This window comes from Pleurodeles waltl, chromosome 8 (genome assembly GCF_031143425.1).
Source record: "Pleurodeles waltl isolate 20211129_DDA chromosome 8, aPleWal1.hap1.20221129, whole genome shotgun sequence".
Lineage (NCBI taxonomy): Eukaryota > Metazoa > Chordata > Amphibia > Caudata > Salamandridae > Pleurodeles > Pleurodeles waltl.
In genome coordinates this window covers 661,980,201-662,004,448 of record NC_090447.1, presented here as the reverse complement: position 1 = coordinate 662,004,448, position 24,248 = coordinate 661,980,201, and the positions used below count along the sequence as shown (strand labels likewise).

At 44.5% G+C, this 24,248-nt stretch overlaps 1 protein-coding gene across 4 annotated transcripts in view; it reads left to right on the top strand.

Moving 5' to 3' along the window:
- The window catches only part of DMD (dystrophin), a 6,960,831-nt gene that overhangs the window by 1,496,254 nt on the left and 5,440,329 nt on the right, over positions 1–24,248 (top strand). For all 4 annotated transcript variants that reach the window (XM_069204753.1, XM_069204754.1, XM_069204752.1 and 1 more), the window contains one exon: positions 834–984. In XM_069204753.1, the coding sequence (XP_069060854.1) occupies positions 834–984 (151 nt within the window). The remainder of the gene's footprint in view (positions 1–833; positions 985–24,248) is intronic.

Below are 24,248 nucleotides of genomic sequence, written 5' to 3'. Positions count from 1 at the left end.
GAATAGATGGATGGAACTAAAGAGAGAGGGTTAGGAGGGAGTGGGCTGGTTCGAGCATTTTTTTGCTGTGTCTGCCTTTAATCACCATTCAGGCCCTGCCAAATGCTCAGCTGCCTTCCCATGACTCCAGAACCAAAGCAGTCATCGAACGGCAGGCTAATAAATACTTTGGTAGATGTGCTTCCCTTGTACATGTGACATATCCTGTAGATTGTCAATTGATTCTGAAGACAGTAAACATGTAAGAACTAAGAACAATAAAAGAATACAATCGCTGTCGATAGGTACTGAATAGAGTGACTTTATTTACTTTGAAAGAGTTCTGTTTATATATTTGTCATCTTGCCCTTGGTTACTGCTGTAAATAACTTTCCCATAGTGCACAATAATTTGGGGGTTGTATATTCCATTTTCAATTATCAAGTCTTAAACAACGTTGTGTGCTGCTATCTTTTTTATCCCTGCAGTTAGCAAAAAGGCATCCAGAAAAAAACGAGTCAAAAACCAAAGTGAAATAATAATTGCTTCATTATATCTTGATAGTATCTCTTCGTCAATAAACAAAAAGGGTAGGGTGGAGATTAATATGAAAGTAAAGTTCACTGTAATCTGTTGAAAGTCTGGCTATAAATCCCGTTTCACTTTACATTTCAGAACACTGTAATTTTTTGACGGCTGCTAGAGATTTCCTCTGGTTAAGGGTGCTGAACAATAAACAGAACCAAGGCTTTGATAAAATGTTTATTATAGTATGCGCAGAAGCGACGTTCAATGTATACAAGTGACAACTATGAAAAAGACAATCATTAAGCAGTAGATTTGCTTACTTTCAGCTTGCACAAACGGCTAATGCTCTTGCAGAACCAGCAATTAAAAGAGCTGAGCGACTGGCTGTCGAAAACTGAGGAAAGGACACGTCGGATGGAAGCGGAACCATTTGGCCTTGATCTGGAAAATATTAAGCGACAAGTAGAAGAACACAAGGTATGCACACACACACACATATATCCTACTGGAGTTTTTAGGACCATGTTTCTATAGAAAAAGCCTTTTTTGACTTGCTTATATCTTTTGCACCGTTTGACGAATCTTAACTGAATAGTTTTTTTTTAAAGTGCCCCCCCGTTATTCTTGTTGCCCACGCAACCTTTCTGGTTAATCTGTCAAGCAGGGGCCGAGGAAATGGAGGAGGTCAAAAAAGTTGAATTTCCCATGGTAATTCATGTAGGATCTTTGAACAAGACTACAGCCTGGACTGCTGGACGGAATTACACCACATTTGGAAGGCTAGCTTTCTGTACGGAGATTGTGCTTTCACTTATTTGGTGTACATCCATTCAGAAGTTTTTGAGAAATTAAAGGAAAAAGAAATGTGTATATCTGAGGTAGCAAATAATTTGCAATAATTGGCAAATTTTCGCGAAAGCGCACACAAATAGAAGCGCTGTAATTGGCTGCCCATAACCTGAACAGAACGTTGCGGCCACAATTTTATGTTACAAGAGAAGATCCTTGGGGCTGAAAAACAAAATGAAATGTAGCATAAGGGGTCAGAGTGGCGGTACCCTGACCCTAGGAGTGTGATTTAGGGGTGTTGAGGGACAAATTATGGGTTTAAAATGATTTTCCTTCACCCTGCACAATATTCACAGTTAATTGAGATTAACCAAGACTAATCACAAGCAAAAACATTTTTGTTTAAATTAACAGACTAATTCATACATTAATTTATTCACTCATACGTGTACTCAGAGACTCATGCGCCCAATCACACACCTATTCAGACACTCAGACCTACTCATAGACTCCCACACCAGCTTTCAGACACACTCAGACACTGACACACCCAATCACAGACCCACTCAGACTCTCATGCACCCATTCACAGAACCATTGAGACACATACACACCCATGTTCACATGCAGATAGATGTTCTCACACCCAGAAACACCCTCACACACCTATTCTTACAAGAAGAGAGACAGACACTTTGAATGTGCATGGTGTGGGGTTGAGTGTTTATGGGGGTTGGCTGCAGGGCCTGGCCACAGGGTGGGCCCTGCGGCCAACCTCTGCTGCCCACAGCCAAAGGCTGTGCGTGCACAGATTTGGGTGGTTATCAGGGATTAGATGCAGGGCCTGGCTGCCAGCCAGCCCCTGTGGCCAGCCCCTGTAGCACAGGGCCAAAGGCTGTGCACAACACAGGGTGGCCATGCACAGTGTGGGGTTGGGTTGTTATAGGGGTTGGCCAGGCCCTGCAGCCAAGTGCCCTGCACACGACCAAAGGCCATGCGTGGCTGTGGTTGGATTAAAAATGACTTTACCTTAAAAACCATAGAAATTCACTGAAAGAAACAAAGGTTACACAGATGTTATAGTTAGGAAATAGAATTTTAAAAAACATAGAAATTCAATAAGAAAACAAAGGTACAGGGATATTATAGTTAGTCTCAAATTTGAAACATACAAAACCTTAGAAATTCACCTGTTAGAGTTATGTCAATTAACTATAACACATGCCCTAAGGTAACTGTTAACTCACACTCTCGCCATGCATTGCTAATTAGCCCACAAATTACAGCACTCATGACATCATTGATAACATAATTGATAATATCAATGCAGTATTTGCAGCAACATTTTTGATAGTGTACTGCTACTTACTCACCATATTACATAAGTAATGACAACTTTTATGACATAATTTATTTATAATAAAACTGTATTATTTGCAATATGGGCACCTCGGGACACAGGGAGCTGGCCCGGGGGTTGGCAGTCCCCAGGGCCATTAATGGCTCCAGGGAGAGCCGCTCGGGCCATCTCCCCATAAACTTTCACAGACTGGCATCGGGGAGGTGGTGGTCACTGTGGCCAAAAATGTCTCAGCAGTTGGTTCGTGCAGCCACTCTCCCCTTGGCAACTTTGGCCTGCCTCAGAGGTGTTGTTGGTCCCCAGGGCCAAAAGATGCCCAGGAGGGTGTCCCAGGTGTCCCCCCTTTCCTTGGAAGATAGGCCTTGCTGCAGGGTGGTGGTGGTCCCTGAAACCATGAACGGCCTTGGAAGGAGGGCCATGTGCCCCCAGAGAGGTGGAGGCTCCCAGGGCCAAACTAGCCATGGGGAGGGGGGACGCATGCCCCCTCCTCTCCATTATAATTATTTAAGTATGCCTCCGGGACGTGACCCAACCAGGGGCTAAGGTTTTTAAAAGTGCAACAAAATGCACTTTTTTATTTTAATTGGCAAGGTTCCTAGACCCTCCGTGATTTTCACAAGAATTTTTTTTAAATGATTCTCAACCCCAGCAGGGTCCCTGGGAGACCCCTCCACTATTCCTACCCTGCCCTTTTTTCAGTCTTTTTGGGGATTCAGCTGAGTCTGAGTCCCAAAATGGCTGACAACGCTTGCTGTTTGAAGTGTTGCAGCCAATCAGATCTCAGCATGGGATCTGTTCCATCTCGAGAGGATGCGCATTCCTAGATACACAAATATGTTTTTTTCTTAAATAACTCAAAAACTACTGAATGGATTCACATCAAATCACAAGAAGGGCTCTTTTTAGACAAAGAGCTAGCTTTCTGCCAGATTTGGTGTAATTCCATCCAGTGCTCCAGGCTGTAGTCATGTCTAATATGAGAAATTGCATTCGTTTATTAATATCAACGGGCTTACTCTATTGTCGGTGGGGATAACCCTACTCTAAACCCAACCTCACATCTCTCTAATCCTCACCCTTTTTGTCATAAGTATTCCCCATTTTCCAGACAATCCCCTCTATCCCTCCCACAGTTACTATTAGAACTTATACTTTTGTATGTGAAAATTCTGTTGGGCGGAAAGCTCAGCACAGAAAAAAAGGTTGGAGCGCCAGAAGTGGATCTTCTGCACAAATGTTTGTGAATAGTGTTTTGCAGTACATTTGTAGTAGTATTTTAGAAATACAAAATTCAGTTTGTAAATTGGTCTGATTATACCCCAGGGTGAACTAAAAATGAGTTACTACCCAATCTGTGCTTTATGTCCATCACACAGGGTCTCCCCTTTATGAAGATGACATGCTGGGTCCTTGAAAATCTCCTGTACCAGCAGATGCCTCGGTGTGAAATTGTTGTATTTTCAATAGACAAGTATAGATAGAACTTCATCCCAACAATTTCTCATACATTGACAACACTTTGCAATGAAAACCTGGCAAAGAAGACAGAGTGATGAGTTCCCACCCCAGACTTCTATATTTGTTCTTAAATACTGAAAATATAGTTCCCATTGTTACTCAAGCAGAACCACCTAAATTTAATTTAGATAGTAACTGTGTTTTGCTAAACCACGTTACAAAATGTACACACGTATAAGACCCCCTGCCATACTGTACTCCCATAGTTAGCAAACATACCTAGTCACAAAAATTATGTTGATATTAATCACTTGTGACTCCAAACTACACACCTGAAAAGGCACAATGGACAGGAAGATATTCAGAGGCAGCTACAGTAACCTTAGGAGAATTCCAGATTCGTGACTCTAGCCATGTGGCCCACGTGGCTCCATTCAAGTCTATTAGTCTTGGCCTCTGCAAATTGCTAGAATAATTAAAACCTATTAACGATTACCTCAATCGTCAGTTGTGTTTGCTGGAGGAGAATTATATCAGGATGTTTCAAGTTTGGATATACTTGTGTATCAATTATGTATGTCTGTTAAACAAACAGATTTCTGGGGGGAAGGATGATGTTGCACTTATATATAGGGGTCACAGAATATGTTTGCATTTTACTCTAGCTGGGATTCAGAGCATACAGGTATGCAGCATTTTAGGACAGACACACCAAACAATATGAAACATCACAAGTGATGTATGATATATTGCACTTGCAATAAGGTGGTCGATATATTCACCACTTTTGTGATGGAGTAACCCATCTGCCATGCAAAACTCTGGATCAAGTTTTTTAACATGAAAACGTTTTTACCATTTGTGATACATTACCAAAATAAGGTCACAAATGCAGATGCTGATTCTGTGGTCACTTTTTTTATATGGACGTGTACCTTGCACAGCTTGATGTTTGCGTGTGGCCTAGGGCATGTTTCAATTGAGAAGCATCATACAAATGTACATTGTTATGTATTCAAGTTCACAAAATTGTCGCTCAGTTGTTAAATGTGGCAAGTACCTAAAATGTAATCAAATTGCCATACAAAGTTCACATAAAGATGGCTTACAGCTCTATCTGCTCTTTATACGAATTGGGCATGATACCATATGCACAAGTAGTGTCTCTCCATTTGACACCAACCAAACTCCCGCTTTGAGAAGAACCAAATTGCTTTGTGAAATCTTCTACTGCAGTGGTTCCCAACCTTTTGACTTCTGTGGACCCCCATTTTATCAATACTGGAGCCCGGGGACCCCCCACTGAATCATTATTGGAACCCGGGGACCCCCACTGAGTCATTACTGATAGCTGGGACCTAATATTATTAAATTTTTTAAGAAGTCGCGGACCCCCTGTGGAGGCTTCGCGGACCCCCAGGGGTCCCTGGCCCACAGGTTGGGAACCACTGTTCTACTGTGTAAGTATGAAGCCAATTTCAAGCACGCCCCTGGGCACTTATTTTAAATTGCTATATTGCAATATAAATGAGGGGCACTTAAAATGATAACCCTTTCTTCACCTATTTTTTGTATTGTTTGGGCATGTTTACACTCTATTATCTCAGGGGCAGATTTACTAACATTTGGTGCAGCTCTAATCAGCAAGACAACTTGCTCCAATCCATCAAATGGAGAAAGCAGGAATTTGCCAATGTAGGTCAGAGTAACTAAAGCCAGACACTTATGTTGCCTTGCATTACTCAGATTTACTATGCCACACAGGGCCACATAAGGTAGCTCTGTGTGGCATAGTAAATCTCACTTAGGGTCTTCCATCACCTTGTGCCGCCTTGCATGATGCAACAGTGATGCAAACCCTTAATAAATCTGGGCCTCTGTGTCATTTCTGCATTTCTATCTCAACTGTTCCTTCTGTTGTGAATTCTTAATATATTCAAGAATACAGTACTTTCTAAGAAGCAGTTAAAACACGTGAAACAACAGTTGAAAGAAAAAAAGCATGTAGATGTTAAAATATGCCACAAAAATGAGAAGAATTTGAGATTTATGTGAATCATAAAATAAATTGAGGTGTTCCCACATGGACCAAAAGTAATAGTTATTTTTTAGAAGTCAATGGATAAAGGGAAAATCCCAGAAAAAAAGACCAAATGACGTGAATGTGATGTCTGCCAAAAAGCAAATAATATGGCATCCTCCAAACCCGTGGTTCCCCTGCTCTATTTGGAATCAGGGGAAACACCAGACTTCTCATGGCAGAGCCTTGTGTGAAAAAAGGGCTCATCTTCCATGGGTCCCTGGGTCAATGTACATCAGAAAGATACCCCATTAAGGGAAGTTCTTCTGATGTACATTTTTCCTTTTCAGGACTACCAGGGAAAGCCTGGAGGTTCCAACCAAGAAACCACAGAAATGTGCCCCAGGTACTGGGAAAACTCCCACCATGTCAGACCCATACTTTCACAGCCTTTGCCTCCAAAATAAAAATAAAACACCAGTTGTCCACCAGACCTGGCAGTTGGCCTTTATTTCAGTTTTACTGAATTGGTTTTGACCTCACAGGCAGAAACCCTCTCAGCAAAACAATCTGCACAGTGTTAACAGGGACCTCTAAATACAGAAAGTGGTTTACCCCCAGGAACATGGAGATGATGGTATCTGTTGTCCTGGCAGTTTGGTGGACCACCCACCATACACCAAATGGCTCCTTACGTCCCTTGAGGCACTTCAAGACCTGTTGCTCAGGTTAGGCCGAGAGCTGAGTGCACAATGAGAAAAGGTTTTACATTTGAACTTGGCCTTCGAGAAGATGGTATCAGACATTTATAGTTCTAGATGTACTAAGTAGAAACTCACACTGAAGACAGAAGATCTAAAGTTAAAAACATAAGATGGGACCCAGAGGTGGTTATTTCCGAGCATCTTTAATGAGTGTATCCTCATACCAAACTACTATTTGTCTTTGAGCACCTGGAGTTAGACTAACCTTTTCCCTACACCGCCATAAAACTGTTCACTTCACCCGATATTTTCTTCAGTATGTCATGCTCACCACATCACTATTTTATATGAAGCTTCTTATTAATGTTTTCATTTTTACAATTACTTTGTTTCCTGATATTCTGAATGTTCTCCTTTCATGTTCTCTTTTGATAATGATATACTGTTATAAAAGATGTTGATATCAAATGAATCAAGTTTATAAAATTTGGATCCTTAGGCAGTGTTTAAGAAGTCAATTTTGTTTAATCAAAACTCCTTTGTAATATTTGCTACCACTCTAAAATAAAGGCTCATTAAAAACCAGTTAAAGCGAATTTAAATTCTAATTTATCTTGTTTCTCACTTTCTATTCTCTATGAACTCACTTTAATTCACATTTGAACAATTGTAAACCTCTTACTTCCTGGTACACCTACATTACCATTCTCACCAGACATCTCTATATTGATCCACAGTTTTTTAGTTTCCAGAATAAATAGGTGCTGTAAGCGTCCTGACAAAATCCGGGTTATATCAACACTAGTAATGGTCTCAATGTCTAAGTGATTCCTAGCTGAGTTTCACAACTGATTTACTCACACTGATATCCATGATTGCAAAACCTTGTCCGTTTTAGCACATTTTTATTTTTATATTACTCTCATAAGCCAGTTTTCCATAGGTGTTTTCCATTCACTGCACATGGCTGGATATCTTCGTTCATCTTTGCTCTCTCAACCACAGGTTGCCAATCTTCTCTTTTATCTCCGCTTTCAGACTAAAAAAGGCATTTACCATTTTTCCAACCAAGTCGGTTTAAAGGAACAAAGTGTTGAAAGACCACTCATCCAAAAATAAAGTGTATAAATCAGATAATTGCTTGTTCGACATCTTGTTCAGGATCGTCTATGTGACAGGCAAAAATATACAGTGACAACTTCAAGACTTGCTCTGACAAGGACTTCCAGGGAACTGCCATTTCCAGGTCAGAAATGAGCAGCGTTTCAGGGTCTTTGTCTTTCACCCCTACAAGCATGACTGCAAGCATGATCTTTATGAGAATTGCCCATTTTGTCTATTTAGCCAACAATGACTCACATCAGCATTGCATCCCTCCTTAGAGGCGTATTAAAAATTCTGCTCCAAACACCTACATTACTGCAACAAGCAGGTGGGCAATTCTAAAAAGCCTGCACATATGTCCTCCATTTCTACAATTGGTTTCAGATAACCAAAGAGTCACTGCAGCAGGTAGCTTACTGTACCAGCAAGAGAACAGAATATTGGTTTCACATGGAAGTAACAGCCTCTCTTCCAATCAGGTAGTTTATTACGGTGATGAAAGAGGTAGTAAAACTGGGACAGCTTTTCCTCCTCAAATTGCTTATCTATCTATCTATCTATCTATCTATCTATCTATCTATCTATCTATCTATCTATCTATCTATCTATCTATCCACATATAGATAAACAAAAAACAAAAGTATACATATATATGTTTTCACTGAAAAAACAAAGTTTACAGGGACATCATAGTTAGGAAATAGAATTTAAAAAACCTAGACCTTCACTCAAAAAATCAATGGTGTGAGTGGGTCTGAGTGTCTGAATAGGTGTGTGAGTGGGTGCATGAGTCTCTGAGTACATGTATGAGTGAAGGTACAGGAACGTTATAGTTAAACTATAGAAATTCAGCTCCAATAGTTAGTTATTTAAAGTAACTATAACTCATGCCCTGAGGTAATAGCTCACGCCCTTGACGTGCACAGTTTTCTCATCAATAATTTTGTTGCAATTGTTACAGTGATATCAATGATGCTCTAACTATAACTATAAAATATGAAAGTCCCTGTAACCTTTGTTATTATAGTGAATTTCTAAGGTTTTTGTTATTTCATTTCCTAACTATAACGTCCCTGTAACCTTTGGTTTTGCCACTGAACTTTTTAAGGGGTATTTAATGTTGAGTAAAATGCCCATCACACAGCATGGTGGGGGGTAGGTTGGATGAAAGAACTGACCTGACATTGTGCTGACTCCCAAGATTGCTGCTCCTGCCCCACCTCCTCCTTGTCCTCCATTGTTGAAGCCCACGCCCCTGCTGCCTCATTACTGTCCAGTGGAGCTGTTGTTCTGTCACTGCCCTTTCTGCCTGCCCTGAGCAGTTAAGTTGCTACCCTATCAACCTCCTCCCTACCCTGTGACTGAGTCCATACACCAGCCCCCTCCCTCCTGTCCTGCAAGGTCCACTGGGTTGCCACAGCCCTCCATTTAGCTTAGTATCCCTGCTTATTCCTACTGCCCTCTGTTGCCCAGCTCTATGGCCAATATTTTCCATGCCACTGCCCCTCCTATCAACTCTGAGTGTTCTGTTCATCTGCTACTGCCCCTCCCACCTGCCTAGCATGCCAAGGCAACTGCCACCTGTCCCTGCCACCTCCACCCTGCCTGTCTGAGTTTAATGCCCCTACCCCCTCCCTCCTATCCTCCATGATCTATGTTGTTTCCACTCCCTTCTGCCGTCCATGCTCTACTGAGGTGCAACTGCTCCTCCTGCCTGCCCTCTGTGGTCTGTTGTGAGGTCCTTTCCCCTGCCCTCTCTCATCTGTGTTCAGCCCTACCATTCCTTTCTGTCCTCTGTGGTCCTATGTTCATGCCCCTGCCCCCTCCCTCTTTTCAACCAATGCTGTTGTGCTGCCACAAACCCTCCCTCTTGCCATGCATGGTCTTCTGTGCTGTCACAGCCCTCTCCACTTGCCCTGTGTGGTGAGCTTGCTGTCACTGACCCTACAACCTTCCCTCTATTGTCTATGTGTATGCCATTGTAGTCTCACTGTTGCCCTACATGGTGTGCTGTGCTTCCAGTGCCCATCCCACCTGCCTACCGTGGTCAGCTTGCTGCTCCTCCCCAGCCCCTATCCAGAACCCTCTGTTTTCCATGTGCAGGCCCTATCCCCTCCCTCCTGCCTTGTCTGGTCCTTTATCGTGCCCTTGAACCCTCCCTCCTGTCTTTCATGGTCCGTTATGCTGCAATTGTCCCTTCTCTCTGGATGGTATGGTCAGCGTGCTGCCCTTGCCTGTTTCCCCTCTTCTCTCTGTTGTCCATGTGCATGGCCCTGCTCTCTCCCTATTGATTTCTATTGTCTGTTGTGGTGCACTGCCATCCTGCTTCCCCTGTCTGGTGTATTGTGCTGCTGCAACCCCTGATGCCTGCCCTGTAAGGTCAGTTTGGTGCCCCTGCCCATCTCCTTCCTGCCCTCTGTTATCCGACTTTGTGTCCTTACCCCATTCCTCTTCCCCTCCCTGATCCAATGTACTATATTTGCCAACATTTTGACATAGGCAAGCTAGAGATTTTGAAAAAAAAAATAAACCTGGGAAATGGATTTTCCCTGTGACTTACATTGAAAAAGAGGAGATTTTAGGCAGGAGGCAGCCCTTTTGAGCTTAAACCATCAGGAATCTCCTGCCTGGGTCTTTTAGCATGTATGATTGTAGTGTCTCTTATATTACCACAGCCTCTTGCCTGCCCTGCATGGTTGGTTCATTGCCCCTGCCCCTCTTTCTCCTGCCCTCTATGTTCCATTGTGCTACCACTGCCCCTCTTGCCTGCCCAGTGTGGTCAACTTGTTGCCTCTGCACCCTCCTCCCGAGTCCATGTCCTTGACCTCTGCCTTCCCACAGTATTCTAATGAACAACTAGATTGCTAACATTCTAAATTTGTTACAAAAGTGTGGCATGCGTGACGTTCTCTTGATGTAATAAAAACCGTAATGCCTAAAGCATTTCCCTTAGAAATCATAAATATTAGACGGTCTTACTTGCAGAGAAATTATGGTTAGTGCTCTAAATAAATAAAATGAGTACATATTTTCTGAGTTCGCAAATAGGCACAAACCACTTTATCATTATTTGCTATATTTATGTTTTTTTATACAGTTGAATACTTGATTGTATGTTTCACTTAGTGGAGATGATGTGGCATTAGGACCAGAGCTGCAGGCTTTCAACTGGGGAACCAAGCAGCATATTTACAAGTGGCCGTCGGTGCACCACTTTTTGTTATTGTTAGACTTGGCATCATTGGCGTGGTCTTGCCTATCTTTTTGCCTCCACTTCTCCGGTTGCTTCTGTGGACTGGACTCTGTTTTTGCTGTTTTGTTTGCTCTGGACAATTTACCACTGCTGACCAGTGCTAAAGTGTAAGTGTTCCCTGTATAGATTATATGTGTACATTGGCTTATCCATTATTGGCATATTTGATTTACTAGTAAGTCCCTAGTAAGGTGCACTAGAAGTGCCCAGGGCCTGTAAATCAAATGCTATTAGTGGGCCTGCAGCACTGGTGTTGCCACCCACATTAGTAGCCCTGTAAACATGTCTCAGACCTGCCACTGCAGTGTCTGTGAGTGCAGTTTTAAACTGCCAATTCGACTTGGCAAGTGTACCCACTTGCCAGGTCTAAACCTTCTCTTTTTATACATGTAAGGCACCCCAAGGTAGGTCCTAGGTAGCACCAGAGTGCAGTGTATGTCAAAGGTGGGACATGTACTTATATGTTTTACATGCTCTGACAGTAAAATACTGTCACCAAATTTGGTTTTCACTGTTGCAAGGCCTATCTCTCTCATAGGTTAACATGGGGGCTACCTTTAAATATCATTAAAGCACATATTCCCATTGGGAGCAGATAGAAATAAGGAGTTTAGGGTCTCTGAACTCACAATTTAAAAATACATCTTTTAGTGAGGTTGGTTTTTAGATTGTGTGTTTGAAAATGCCACTTTTAGAAAGTATGCACTTTCTTGCTTAAACCATTCTGTGACTCTGCCTGGTTGTGGATTCCCTGACTGGGTCAGTTTAACAGTTGGGATGTTTGCACCTCTTCTCTAGACAGTGACACAAAGGGAGCTGGGATGTAGCTTGCATATCCTGATGGGCCAGCTGAGCTGGGAGGAGGGGAGGGGAGGAGTGGTCACTTACACCTGAAAGTGCCTGCCCTCATACAATGCAGTCTCCAACCCCCTGGTGTGTGTCTGGGGCCTGGCCTGTGCAAGGTAGGGTATTGAAAACAAAAGAGGCTTCTGGAAGGGGTAAAAGAAGAGCAGCCAAAACCCCTGAAAATCAGATTACTTCTGGAACCAAGAGGAACCTCTGCCCCAGAGAAGAGCTGGAAAAGCTGGAGGAGGAGTACTGCCCCTTTGCCGATTACTTTGCTTTGCTGGGTTGGCCTGCAATAGCTGCTTCTGTTTGAAGAGGACAAAGACTGACTTTTGTGGGACTTCCCACTTGTTAATAATCTCCAAGGGCTTGAACTGAGCTTGCCTCCTGCTGTTGAAGTCTCAGGTACAACAAAGACTTCTCTCTGCCAGTACTTGGGCTTTCTGCTGAGAGTTCCGCCTGCCAAGTGTTGACCTAACCTGTTTCTGGGCCCTTGAAAGGTGCAGCTGGTAGAAAAGGTCAGAAATCCACGCAGAGACAGCCGTGCCTGAAAACTTTCAATGCACCACCGGCCTCATGGCTGCTAAACGATGCGCCGCCAGCCTTGCGGCTAAAATCGAAACTCTAGGAGTATTTTTGTTCCTTACCATATACAATCATAATACAAAATAGAACTCTTGACTGCCCGTTTCCGTATACACGGTCCTCGTAGTTGCATATTATAACTAGATATACTAGTTGCTTGCCTGCCATTTCAAAATGGCGCTTCCCTTTTTTTGTAACCAACATAGAGGAAGGACTCCCGATGTGGAGTACTCAACATAAAAGAAGGCTTTATTGCATCTCAAGCGTTCTGGATTACGGCCACGAATGCAATGGATTGGACTCTTTGCCGTCTTATTTACTTTGAAACGGGTACGTTTTTACCTGTCCCAGTCTCTAAATTCATACACCCTTGATGGCACGTACCACCTTATTCCAAACAGGGTTCACTTTCCCTTGGTTCTTGGCTACCATATTGCTAAGTGCACAACTTTATATAAAAAAATTAAAAATTCCCTGTCTCATGACCTTGGTTACTCGTAATTAACATATTCTTTAGCGCAAATAGGGTTCACTGCTTACCATTAAAATTAGATTTCTCCATACCAGCGAAGTAGTTCTAAAAAGTTATTTCTATCCCCTTATTGCCAGCGTAATTACATGAGGATTCTATGTTTTTCTGAATCCACACGAGCAGCATTCTGTCTATCTACAGTTTTCCCACCAGATTATTACATTGAGCATTGCCGTCTTTTTTCTTTTCCTTTTTCTTTTTCTTGTTCTTTCCTTTCTCACAGATTGATTACTATTTAATGAGTACATTTAATTCCTCTACCTATCTGACGTTGAACTTAACCTTACTTTACTTACTTTTTGCTTTCTTTTGAGATTATAACACAAGTAATTTAATAACATTGAAGTCACTCTTCCTTATAGCTATGTATTTTTTAGTTCACTCACAGTTTTATGAAACGCTGATTAATGTCAGCCAGCACCAATACCTGATTTTAACCTGATTTTATCACGTTATCTTCGGTTTAACTATAACTACCACATTTCTCACTGATCATGGTGGGTTACACTTTCCCTTTCCTTATTATTTCCTTTCAAATACCTCGAAAGGAACTACTCACAATCATCACTTGATGCTGTTCACTTCTCTTTATTAGGATTATTTTGGTGCAACCGTATTTTTTCACTTGGACACTTTTGCTTGTTGCAATTGTTGGCCAACTACGTCTCTGGTTCTGACAGCACAGCATGGCCCCCTCTTTTTGTTCTTGGGTATCCACCCCTCGGTGCTTATTGGTTTAAATGACATATTACTTCCTGCCCACATCTTCAATATAGCTATTTTCATTCTCCACAGCCTTGAGAAAGCCCTGGTGGACACACCATAGAGGGCGAAACACGCGTCTGCTGAGCACTTTATATGTTTCATTCGCCACCCATAAATGCTGGAATAAAAGCAACTATACCGATCAAACGTTTGACTCACGTCTTGGATCTTAATTTTGGAACATTGCAACACAATATATATCAATACCTCCTACGACAATGAGACGCCTATAAATTAAGATCATCAGTGGGAACCTACCTTCTATCACTTGGACTACTTCATATATGGAGGACTAGGGTCCAATCCCCTGGTTTGAGCTCCCACGACTTCTTTAATAGCACTACCAAACAGGCATTTACACAAGAAGTAAAAACTGGACCTTTCACTTGCTTCGTCACGCTAAAATTGAAACTACGCCTGCATTGCGGCTGGGAGATAGACCCAACGCGACTGGAGAAACGACGCACAACACCCGCAGCAGCTGCTGTTAACGCCTAAAGACCCCACGCAGCGCGGTTTCTTGACACCGTGCAACCAGATTTCAGCACAACATCACTGGGTGTGGAAAATCAACGCAAAGCCTGCCCGGACTTGCGTTGCCGGTCCAGGATTGACACATCGCTCTCTTGCGGCAGTGGACAAAAAACACATGCCAACCCGACCGGAAGAGGAACTACGCATGGTCTCACTTTCTTGAGAAATCAACGCATCGCTGCCCTTTTCCAACGCACACTTGCCTGTGCGGATTTATTTTAATGCTACCAAGGTACTTTTGTGCAATAATAGCGTTCTCACTATTTTCTAAAGGATTTAAGACTCTTTTTCTGTTAAAAATTCATAACTTGGCTTGTGTATGTCAGTTTTGTATTGTTTTGGTCTTGTTTTGTTTAGAAAATTATTACCTATTTTTCTAAACTGTGCCGTGTCATTTTCTATTGGTTTCACTAGGTTACTGTGTGTGTTGGTACAAATACATTACACATTGCTTCTGAAGTTAAGCCTGCCTGCTCGTTCCAACCTACCAAGGGGGTGATTCTTCTTTACCCTGACTAGAGTGAGGGTCCTTGCTGGGACAGGGGGTAATCTGACTGCCAACCAAAGACCCTATTTTTAACAGTTTTGCACTGGCAGAGCAGGTTGCAGACCCATATCTACAAGGTTGTGCAAAGCCACTTTGCTTGGCTTTGCATGGCTTTGTAGATATGGAGCAAGACAATGCAGCGCATGTCACTGCGTTGCCTGACTCTATGTCTAAGAGGTGTTCCATGGGCATTGTAGTGGATGTTCCCATGCAACATCCATGGATTTCGACTCATTCCCAGACTTGCAAGGATTTGTAAATTTGGGAATGCGCAAAAAGGAGAAATAACTTTTTTACTCCTCATTTTTTCCTCTTTCTCTGTGTGCTGCATTCTGCAGCACAATTAGAAGGAGGAAATCACCTCCATTGATTGTTTTTGCGCAGGAAAGTGTCCTTTCCTGCAAAAAGCAATCACTCCTGCAATGCAGACCCCCTTGGATCATGGTGCAATGGTGTCTGCATTGGCGCATGGCAGCCAGCTGTGCACCAGCTGTGCCGTATCTCATAGATATAGGTACATTCCTGCCCTTTTCTTGTGATACAGGGCAGCGCACCAAGAAGCCTTGTTCCAAAATTGTAAATATGCCCCCAGGTTTGAGTTTCGGCATCAGCTCAACATTCTTTGATTCTGGGAAAATCACTTAGGTGGTCATTACGACTTTGGCGGTCTTTTCTAAAGACTGCCAAAGCTGTGGGCGCCAACATACTGCCAGTGCTGGCGGTATGCTTGGCACCCTATTATGACATTTCCACTGGGCCAGCAGATGGAAACAGCGTTTATGCCCGCAGGCCCAGCGGAAAAGTCACAACAACATTGATGTTGAGGTGCAGCGGGTCGCGCATTTCACTGCCCGTAATTCGGGCAGTGAAATGCTCGATGGGGCTGTGCCTGGGGGCACCCTCAGTCCTACTTACCGCCAGCCTTTCCATGGCGGTGTTTTACCGCCATGGTCAGGCTGGCGGATGGGGACTCATAATCCCCAGGGCAGCGCTGCCCTGGAGGTTTACGACCGCCAGGCTGCCGGTTGTCGGTGGCCTGGCGGTACTGGCTGTATGACCATGGTGGATGCACCACGGTCATAATACTGCAGTTCGCACCGCCAGCCTGTTGCTGGTACTACCGCCACTGCCGGGGTCATAATGACCCCCTTAATCTCCTCCTGCCTAAAACAAAAATTAATGTGTCCTTTTGTGATGTAGCTGATGCTCATGTAAAGCACTGCAATACCTCCGGGTCAAGTCTGCACTATATAAAACTGCAAAAAACCAACACAATTAGATGTTTTGCACACTTCTGTCATTGGGCTATACTTGAGCAACATTTGGGTGCTATTTGTGCTACACGTGGGCTCTTCTTTCACTGGTGGCCATCCTGGGAGACTTATTTGTTATGAAGCTCCCTAATTTGCTCATTTCACCAGTATTCTCAGTAGAAAATGCTTTCAGTTTTTGACTTCAATACCATCAAGCTGGCATTCAGATGTCTCACACTTTTTGCATAAATTCAGAATGTTAGCGCTCTAGTTGCTCATTAGAACAGTGTAGTAAAGCCGCTGAACACTAGGGTGTTAACTGGCAGTCTGCTGCTGGTGTTGAAAGCGCATGTTTTAGTCTGCATGTCAGGATGTTTTAATGACATAGAGAGGAAGATATTTGATTAATGACTTAAAACTTGTCCTAATTTTTCTTTCTACAGCACTTACTATAATTTCTATGACAAAATGAACACCCTCAATTTGTTCCATTCTAAATTAAATATTTACCAGTTTGATTTAATCCAGCTATCTTCAGGTGTGCCACACTTTTATCATAATTACGACTGTTAGGACCTCATTTACAAAGATATTGCGGCATCATAGCGTAATTTGTTTTTACTCAGCTGCAGCGCTAACTTAGAGCCATATTTACAAAGTGGCACCAGAGCTGTCTAATGCCACTTTTCGTGGGTGTGTGTCATTTTTCCTGAGCATTTTCCCTCTTTTAAAAAGACGCTGGGCCATTTTTTTTGGCCAGCCTTCTGAAAAATTATGTGTGTCTAGGAAAAGTCACACTAACTCTGAGTAGCGTCAACATTTAAGGCCGGGTCAGACCACATGTTAAAATGGTGCTTAGGCACTGGTATACATTGAGAACCCATCCAAAACACTGTGGCAACCTGGAGTATACAATTGATATACTCTTGCTACAACTTGGAGCACCAAGGAGACCACCACAACCCCCATCATCACTGCCACTTCCACCAGTACCACCACAGTCAGAACTACCCACACCACAGGGTCAGCAGAGGAAAAAAGAGTGCATCTACTGCCAGCGGGCATCCCTGATTGCCCTCAGGATGGAGGAGGTTATCACCTTCTACTGGCTGTGCAAGTAATCCATCAGACTACTGCTCTGGCTCATGGTCCCCCAACTGTAGGCAAAGGTTGAGAGGGACACCACCCTCCTGCCGCTGACCAAGCTCCTGGTTGTGGTTCATCTGGTTGTGTCTGGATCCTTTCAGACCATCTTAGCATGAGTGGCCAGAGAATCACAGCCATTCGTGTCTATATTCTTGCCCTCTGTCATGGATGCAATTATCCCCCTCACAATCCACCACATCCTATTCCCCAACTCCCATCAATTGCAGCAGGAATTAAACAGGGCTGTTATGCCATTGGTGGATATCCCCATGTGCTCAGAGCCATGGACTGCGCACATGTGCAACTTGTCCAAAACAGGAAACACGCCCACTCAAGGAATGGGCAAGCCATCATGGACTATTGTGGGGTGTTTTCAATGTGCTGGCCAAATACCCGGGTAGCATCCATGACGCTTACATCTTTCATCAGACCATCATCAACCAGAGATTCCAGAATGTTCAATATGGAAATGGCATGCTTGTAGGAAAGCAAACAGCAAGTAACTAACACACGCACTAGCAAATAGATATTGGGGGCACAATACACAGACATCTGTCTGCCTGCACGATGAGAACTGCCACACATTCATGCACCATGCTTCTGTACAAATTTCAAATGCAACTCATCCTGACATACATGTGAACACATCTCAAGCTACAGTTGCACACGTTGCCCATAGCCATGCATGACAGACAGTAAATCTGCTCTACATCTCTGTGTGCAAGGAAGTTGTAACATCTATACTGGGGGAGTGGTCACATGCAAAATACATAGGACATCAGCTGTGTCTTGCCCCATACATCACAGACTATGGGCCTCAGTTACCAGGCCCTTTGATCACTCTGTGCCACCCGAGCAATATATTATGGATGCTCCAATGGCACAGTGTGCCACTTCACATTTACAATGCCTTGCAAAGCCACCTTGTGTAGTTTTTCATTGACAGCTTACATACATGACACTGTGTGAAAGGGGTGTTCCAGGGGTGTTACTTTGGGTATACTCATGCAGCACCCAAGGAAATTGAAGGTATTTGGAGTATCAACAGACTACAAGTCTGCAAGTGTAGCACAAGGTTACGCCATCTCGGGAGGGGGGCATTGGGGAGAAATAGCTTCATCACTCCCCGTATCTTCCCCTTCCCATTCTGCAGTACACATAGGAAGATGGAAACACCTCTTGTGGTGCTTTTTTGCGCAGGAAGGTGTTCCTTTCTGCACATATACAATCATCCTTACAATGCAGGTATCCTGGCACCATGGTGCAAGGCTGCCTGCATTGGCTCTAGGCAGCAATTTCTGCATCATTGCAGAAAGAGGACAGAAAGGTGCCATATCTTGTAGACTTGGTGCTTTCCTGCCCTTACCCGGTGGGGCATGGCAGCACAGCAAGGCACATGCTGCTCTGCTCTGTGTCATGGGTCTTTTAAATGAGGCCCTATGTGCTGGATGAGAAACCACGGCCCATGGGCAGGTGACATGCAACTGCACAAATGTACAATGCTATATCACAGAACTCACATCTCACATGTGTGAAGTAAAATGATACACAGACATCATCACTCACAATGCCTTGAAGGCACTTCCACTCCTACATATCTGGATGGCAGGAGGCTGCCATTTTGCTAGCACAACGTAGATATTTTCTGGTCATGGGCCCCATTCAGGCCCTATGAACCCCAGCCCTTAGTTGCATGCTCACATGAGTGTTTGTTCCCCACATCAGTCCAGACATAACTCTGCATACATGTCCTTACAGTTGTATATCATACATTGCTTGTGTGTGTAACCTACATATTGTACAGCAGTTATTTATACACAACATGTTTTGCATGTGTATGTGTGTCCCTCATATGTGTTTACTCCTACCCATAGTTACAGACCCATGTGGCAAGGGAGGGCCCCATCTGTGTACAGACCGCTTGTTGATTTGGATACCATGGTGGAACGTCACATCATTGTCCCCTACAGACTCAATCGTACAACAATCCATGAGCTATGTGCGTTACTGAATCCTGTACTGAGACCATCCCTACTGAAGTGCAAGTGCTCTCTGTACTCCATTTCTTGGCTACGGGCTCATTTCAGGTGACAGTGGGCATGGGTGCAGGGTTCTCGCAGCCAATGTTTAGCCTCATCCTGTCCAAATTCCTGTATGTATTTGTACTACACCTGCAGACATATGTAAATGTTCCCCATAGGGCTGAGCTCCCTGCCATCAAGTCAGACTTTTATGCCTTTACTAACATACCCCATGCGATACGTGCCATCATTGGCACCCACATAGCTCTCATCCCCCCAAGAGTAAATGAACAGGTGTACAGAAACAGTAATAACTTCAACTCAATGAACATAAATTGGTGTGTACTGCAGACCAGTACATTTCACATGTGAATGCCATGTTTCCAGGATCAGTCCATGATTCATTTGTCCTGAGAAACAGCAGTGTACCACACATGATGGATCAACTACAAGGGGACAGAGGACGGCTCATAGGTGAGTGTGTATGACCCTGGATCAATACATAGCTGACAGCCAGGCTTTCTACCAGTAATGGCAGTTTGTTACAGTCCTGTTTCAAACACTTTTGCAGGTGATTCTGGCTACCCCAACATGAGATGACTCCTGACACCTTTGAGGAATCCCAGGACAGATGCAGAGAGGAAGTACAATGAGACCCATGGACGTACTAGGAGGGCGATAGAGTGCACTATAGGTCTCCTAAAGGCTAGATTCCGTTGCCTCCATCTCTCTGGGGGATTCCTGTGCTATGGCCCTGAGAAGTTGGTAGAATAGTGGTGGCCTGCTGCATGCTGCACAACGTGGCTGTGAGGAAAGCTATCCCCCTACTAGAGGAGGAGGGTGCTGTATATCCAGACCAGCTTCCTCTGAAAGAGGATGAGAGAGATGGTGAGGATGATGAGGGGGAAGATGTCCGCTCCAGTAACAAGCTGGTCCAACTATACTTTCAGTGACTATGAGGTGTTGTTCACTGATGATGATGTCTGCACTGCATAATGTCTGTCTGACTTATTCATTATGGGGATGTGGGGTCTGTAGTCATTTACACTGTTACTTGAAGAATAAGGTGGCATGTGCCATGGAAACAAACATGGTGTAGATTTATGTTTACTCCAGACAATGTTGTGCGTGGGGTACCATTCCTGCAAAAAAAGTCTGATTATGGAATTGACTAGCAAATGCCTTTACATTTACAATTGATTCAACATTATGACAGGGGACATACGAATTGGTGTACATGTGTTTTATTTGGTGTCATAGATGCATTGGTGTGCTTTACAGCGATAGGGAGTGGGCTAATGGTGGATGTCCATACTAGGTACCTGGGCTCCGCGATTGGTGGCAGTGGGTATAGGACCATCTGTACCCTTGCCAGTTGATAAGTTGCTATTGGTGGGAGAGGATGGTAGCACAGTGGCACACTTGGGAGACAGTCCATGTCAGAGTCACTTCTTAGTGGGGGCCTTGGTCTTGGCAGGTGTTCCTGTGCCATATCTGGGTCTGAGGGACCGTTTGAGTGTCTGGTGCTGGGCTGCACAGGTAGGAGTGCTGGTCTGTGTGTCTCTGCCAGTGCCACCAGTCCAGTTGCTGATCCTGATGTTGGGGGCTGGTCTGTGTCCTGGGCAGTGGTAGGGGCTTCCGGGTTTGTGGGGGTCTCAGGCCTGGTTAGGTAGTGGTGCTGCAGGACCCCTGCAATAGTGGCCATGGTGGCATTCAGTTGTTTCCACTGCTCCATGGCCTCTTGATGTTATGCTATCTGTAGCCTTTGACTCTGTTCCAGGGTGGCCAGGATCTGGCCCATCCTGTCTTGTGTAGGGTGGTATGCTCCCAGGACCTCAGAGATCACCTCCTGGGCTGCAGCATCCATCCGCTGGCCTCCCCCCCCGGGCCACTGATACCCTCCCACTGGGCCTAGCCCCCTGTGCCTGTGTCCCCTGCACAGGTCTGGCACTACCACTTGCACTGGGGCCATCATCATCCTGCCTGTTAGTAGTTGGAGACTCTGGCCTCTGTACTTGTGTTCCACCAGTCTGTGACCTGGAGACACTGGTGTGGGGTCGTTTGGCCAGGGCTATTGTTGATGGTTGGGTGGCAGGGGTGTAACTAGTGTCCTGGGGGGGCTGCTGGATGGTGACAGTCCAGGACTGTGTGACGGGCCAGGGTATTCCTCACTGTCCACACTTCCCTCTCCAGTGTCTTGAGTTGGGCCTCTGTCTCCATGTGGGGTGCTGACACTCCTTGGCCTTTCCGTCAGGGTGGCATGGGTGGTGGTGCCTGTGGAGGGGAATGGACTTGTTACATGTACTAATTTGAATAAGGATGCACAGCTCTGCCCTATTTTGTGCTGTGTATTCCTCTGTTGGGCCCTGCAGGGCTCTATTATGGGGTTGCCATTGCATTTTACATGGGATGTGTAGGTGCATTGTGGGTGGTGTAATGCCATTGTGATTCCTTGCAGGGGTTGGTTGCTGTGCACAGTGGAGGGATGTGGGCCTGCTGGTTAGTTTGTGGGCATGCAGGGTGACTGGATGTAGTGATTGTGGCCTGGGTGGGTAGTGGTCCTGGTGGTAGGTGGAGGGGTGGGGTGGTGCATGCATAACAGGTGTGGCGGATATGGAGTGATTGTAAATGACTTACCCAAGTCCATTCCTCCAGTGAGTTCAGTGAGGCCCTAAGGGTGCAGGATGGCCAGTACCTTTTCCTCCCAGTCGGTGTAGTCAGGGGTGTAGGTGGTGGTCCTCCCCAGTCTTCTAGACCGCAATGTTGTACTTGGATGCCATCGACCACACCTTCATACGCAGGTCATTCCATCTCTTGCGGATGTCGTCCCTCGTGCGTGGATGGTTTCCCACTGTGTTGACATTGTTTACAATCATCTGCCATAACTCCATCTTCCTGGCGATGGGTGTATGCTGGACCTGTGCCCCGAAGATTTGTGGCTCAACCTTCAGTATTTCGGCCACCATTGATCTTAGCTCCCTATCTGTGAAGCAAGGGTGCTTAGGGAGTGCCATGGTGTGTGTTGTGGGTAGTGTGTTCTGTGGATATTGGTGAAGGTGCTGTTGTGTGGTTGGGTGTGTGACTTGTGTGATGTTGCGTTCAGTGTATGGGTGTTGTGTTGTCAGTCTCAGTTGTCCTATTGGCAATGCAAGGGATTGTGGGGTGTGTATGTGAGTGTTTTATGGTGGTGTGGATATGTGTCAGGTGTGTGGGTTTCAAACTTGCCAATGTGTGCATTTCTTGCTGTTGGGTCAACTTGCTGGCCGTGGCAGTCCGTACCGCCGATGGTCGTTCAATATCCACTATCTGCCGTGGTGATTTGTGCATCATTATTTGGAGGGCAGGGGATTTGTCTGCTTGGCAGAGGCGGGGTTGGGTGTGCAGCCTTTCCGCCATCTGATGCCCTTGCGGTGGCTGGAAGTAGCAGAATTTTTGGAGGTTTCTGTTTTTGGCATCATTATATGGCAGGTTTCTGTTCACGGCCAATGGCAGTCTTCTGTTCACCGCCGCCACGGCGGGCGACAGTGTTTCCCGCCATGTTCATAATGACCACCTTAGTCTAGTGCCAAATGTTACTGTAGTAAGTGCAGTAGTGGTCACATATTTCGGGCTAGTGTATCACTTTCTTACAATCCTCCTCTTGGTACAATAATGCTAAACAACGTATCCAGATCCTTCCAAAGCAGCCCTCTCATGGCTATTATTCTGCTTAACTCTGTACATTTTTATGCATGCCGAGAGACTGTCTCTCATGATCTCCAGTTGTGTGTTTGTATTGCTGAGAACCCCCTCCCACATCTTGATGTTATGGATCGTGTGCTGTGCATACGTGGACATATCCCATGTTGAATTGCACAATTCCTCACACCCTTTGCCTTGTCAGCTGAGTCATCATAGGAACTCTGCTGCCACTTAGATCAGCCTTTGATATTTGTTCGTACTTCTGTTCATGTTTTCTGATGGCATAAGCTAATTCCTCCTTTACGTTGGCTAAGGAATAACTGTTTAAGAGCACATGGATTTTAGCAGTGATAAAGCGTGCAGAGTGCTAAGGCCAGCAACAACTAAGTCAGCAAAAACTGGAGCACTGAAGGCAAAAAGTTTGAGGAAAACCACACCAAGGATGTCAAGTCCAAAGGTCATCAACAATTAGAGATTCCCAGTCTCCTCTATACAGCATGAGTGATTGTTTTTATTTTACCACAGTCAGTTTGCATGAGAGAAGTCATGGACATTACATCAACAATTGATACCAAAACATTTCCTCCTTAAACATGTATACGTACCTTTTATGACCCTGTCAACACAGAATTGGCTCTTCCAATAAGCATTTTAAACTAGCTTTCTTTTAATCAGAATTACATTTACGTTTTCCTTTTCAGTTACTCATATGCTATTCTAGAAGTAGAGGTATGTCCTGTGTATAGTTCTCACTGGTTGGGACAACCTTTACTTTTTAAGGAAAAACATCATCCTTCCCTTTGTGTTTCAGTTAGGAGTCCCAGTTCCTATTCCTGAGGAGAACATTTAACCCCTTGTATGCATAAGATGGCCTGAAGCCATCCACGTACACAGTTGGCATGTGCAGAGGATCGCTTCAAGCAGTCCTCTGCACACTAGCAGGAAATCCCTCTGGTGGGCATACCAGAGGGATTTCCTTTTAATATTTTCAGCCTAGGTTGCAGAGTAAGACCTTCCCCAGCAAACAAGGCTGTTTTCCTTCCCATCCCTGTAGTGACGATCAGCCTGCCAGGCGCACCAATGTCTCATTTCCTTTAATTTCCATCGGTGCTCAGGGGCATATCTCGGCCCCCCAAATATCGA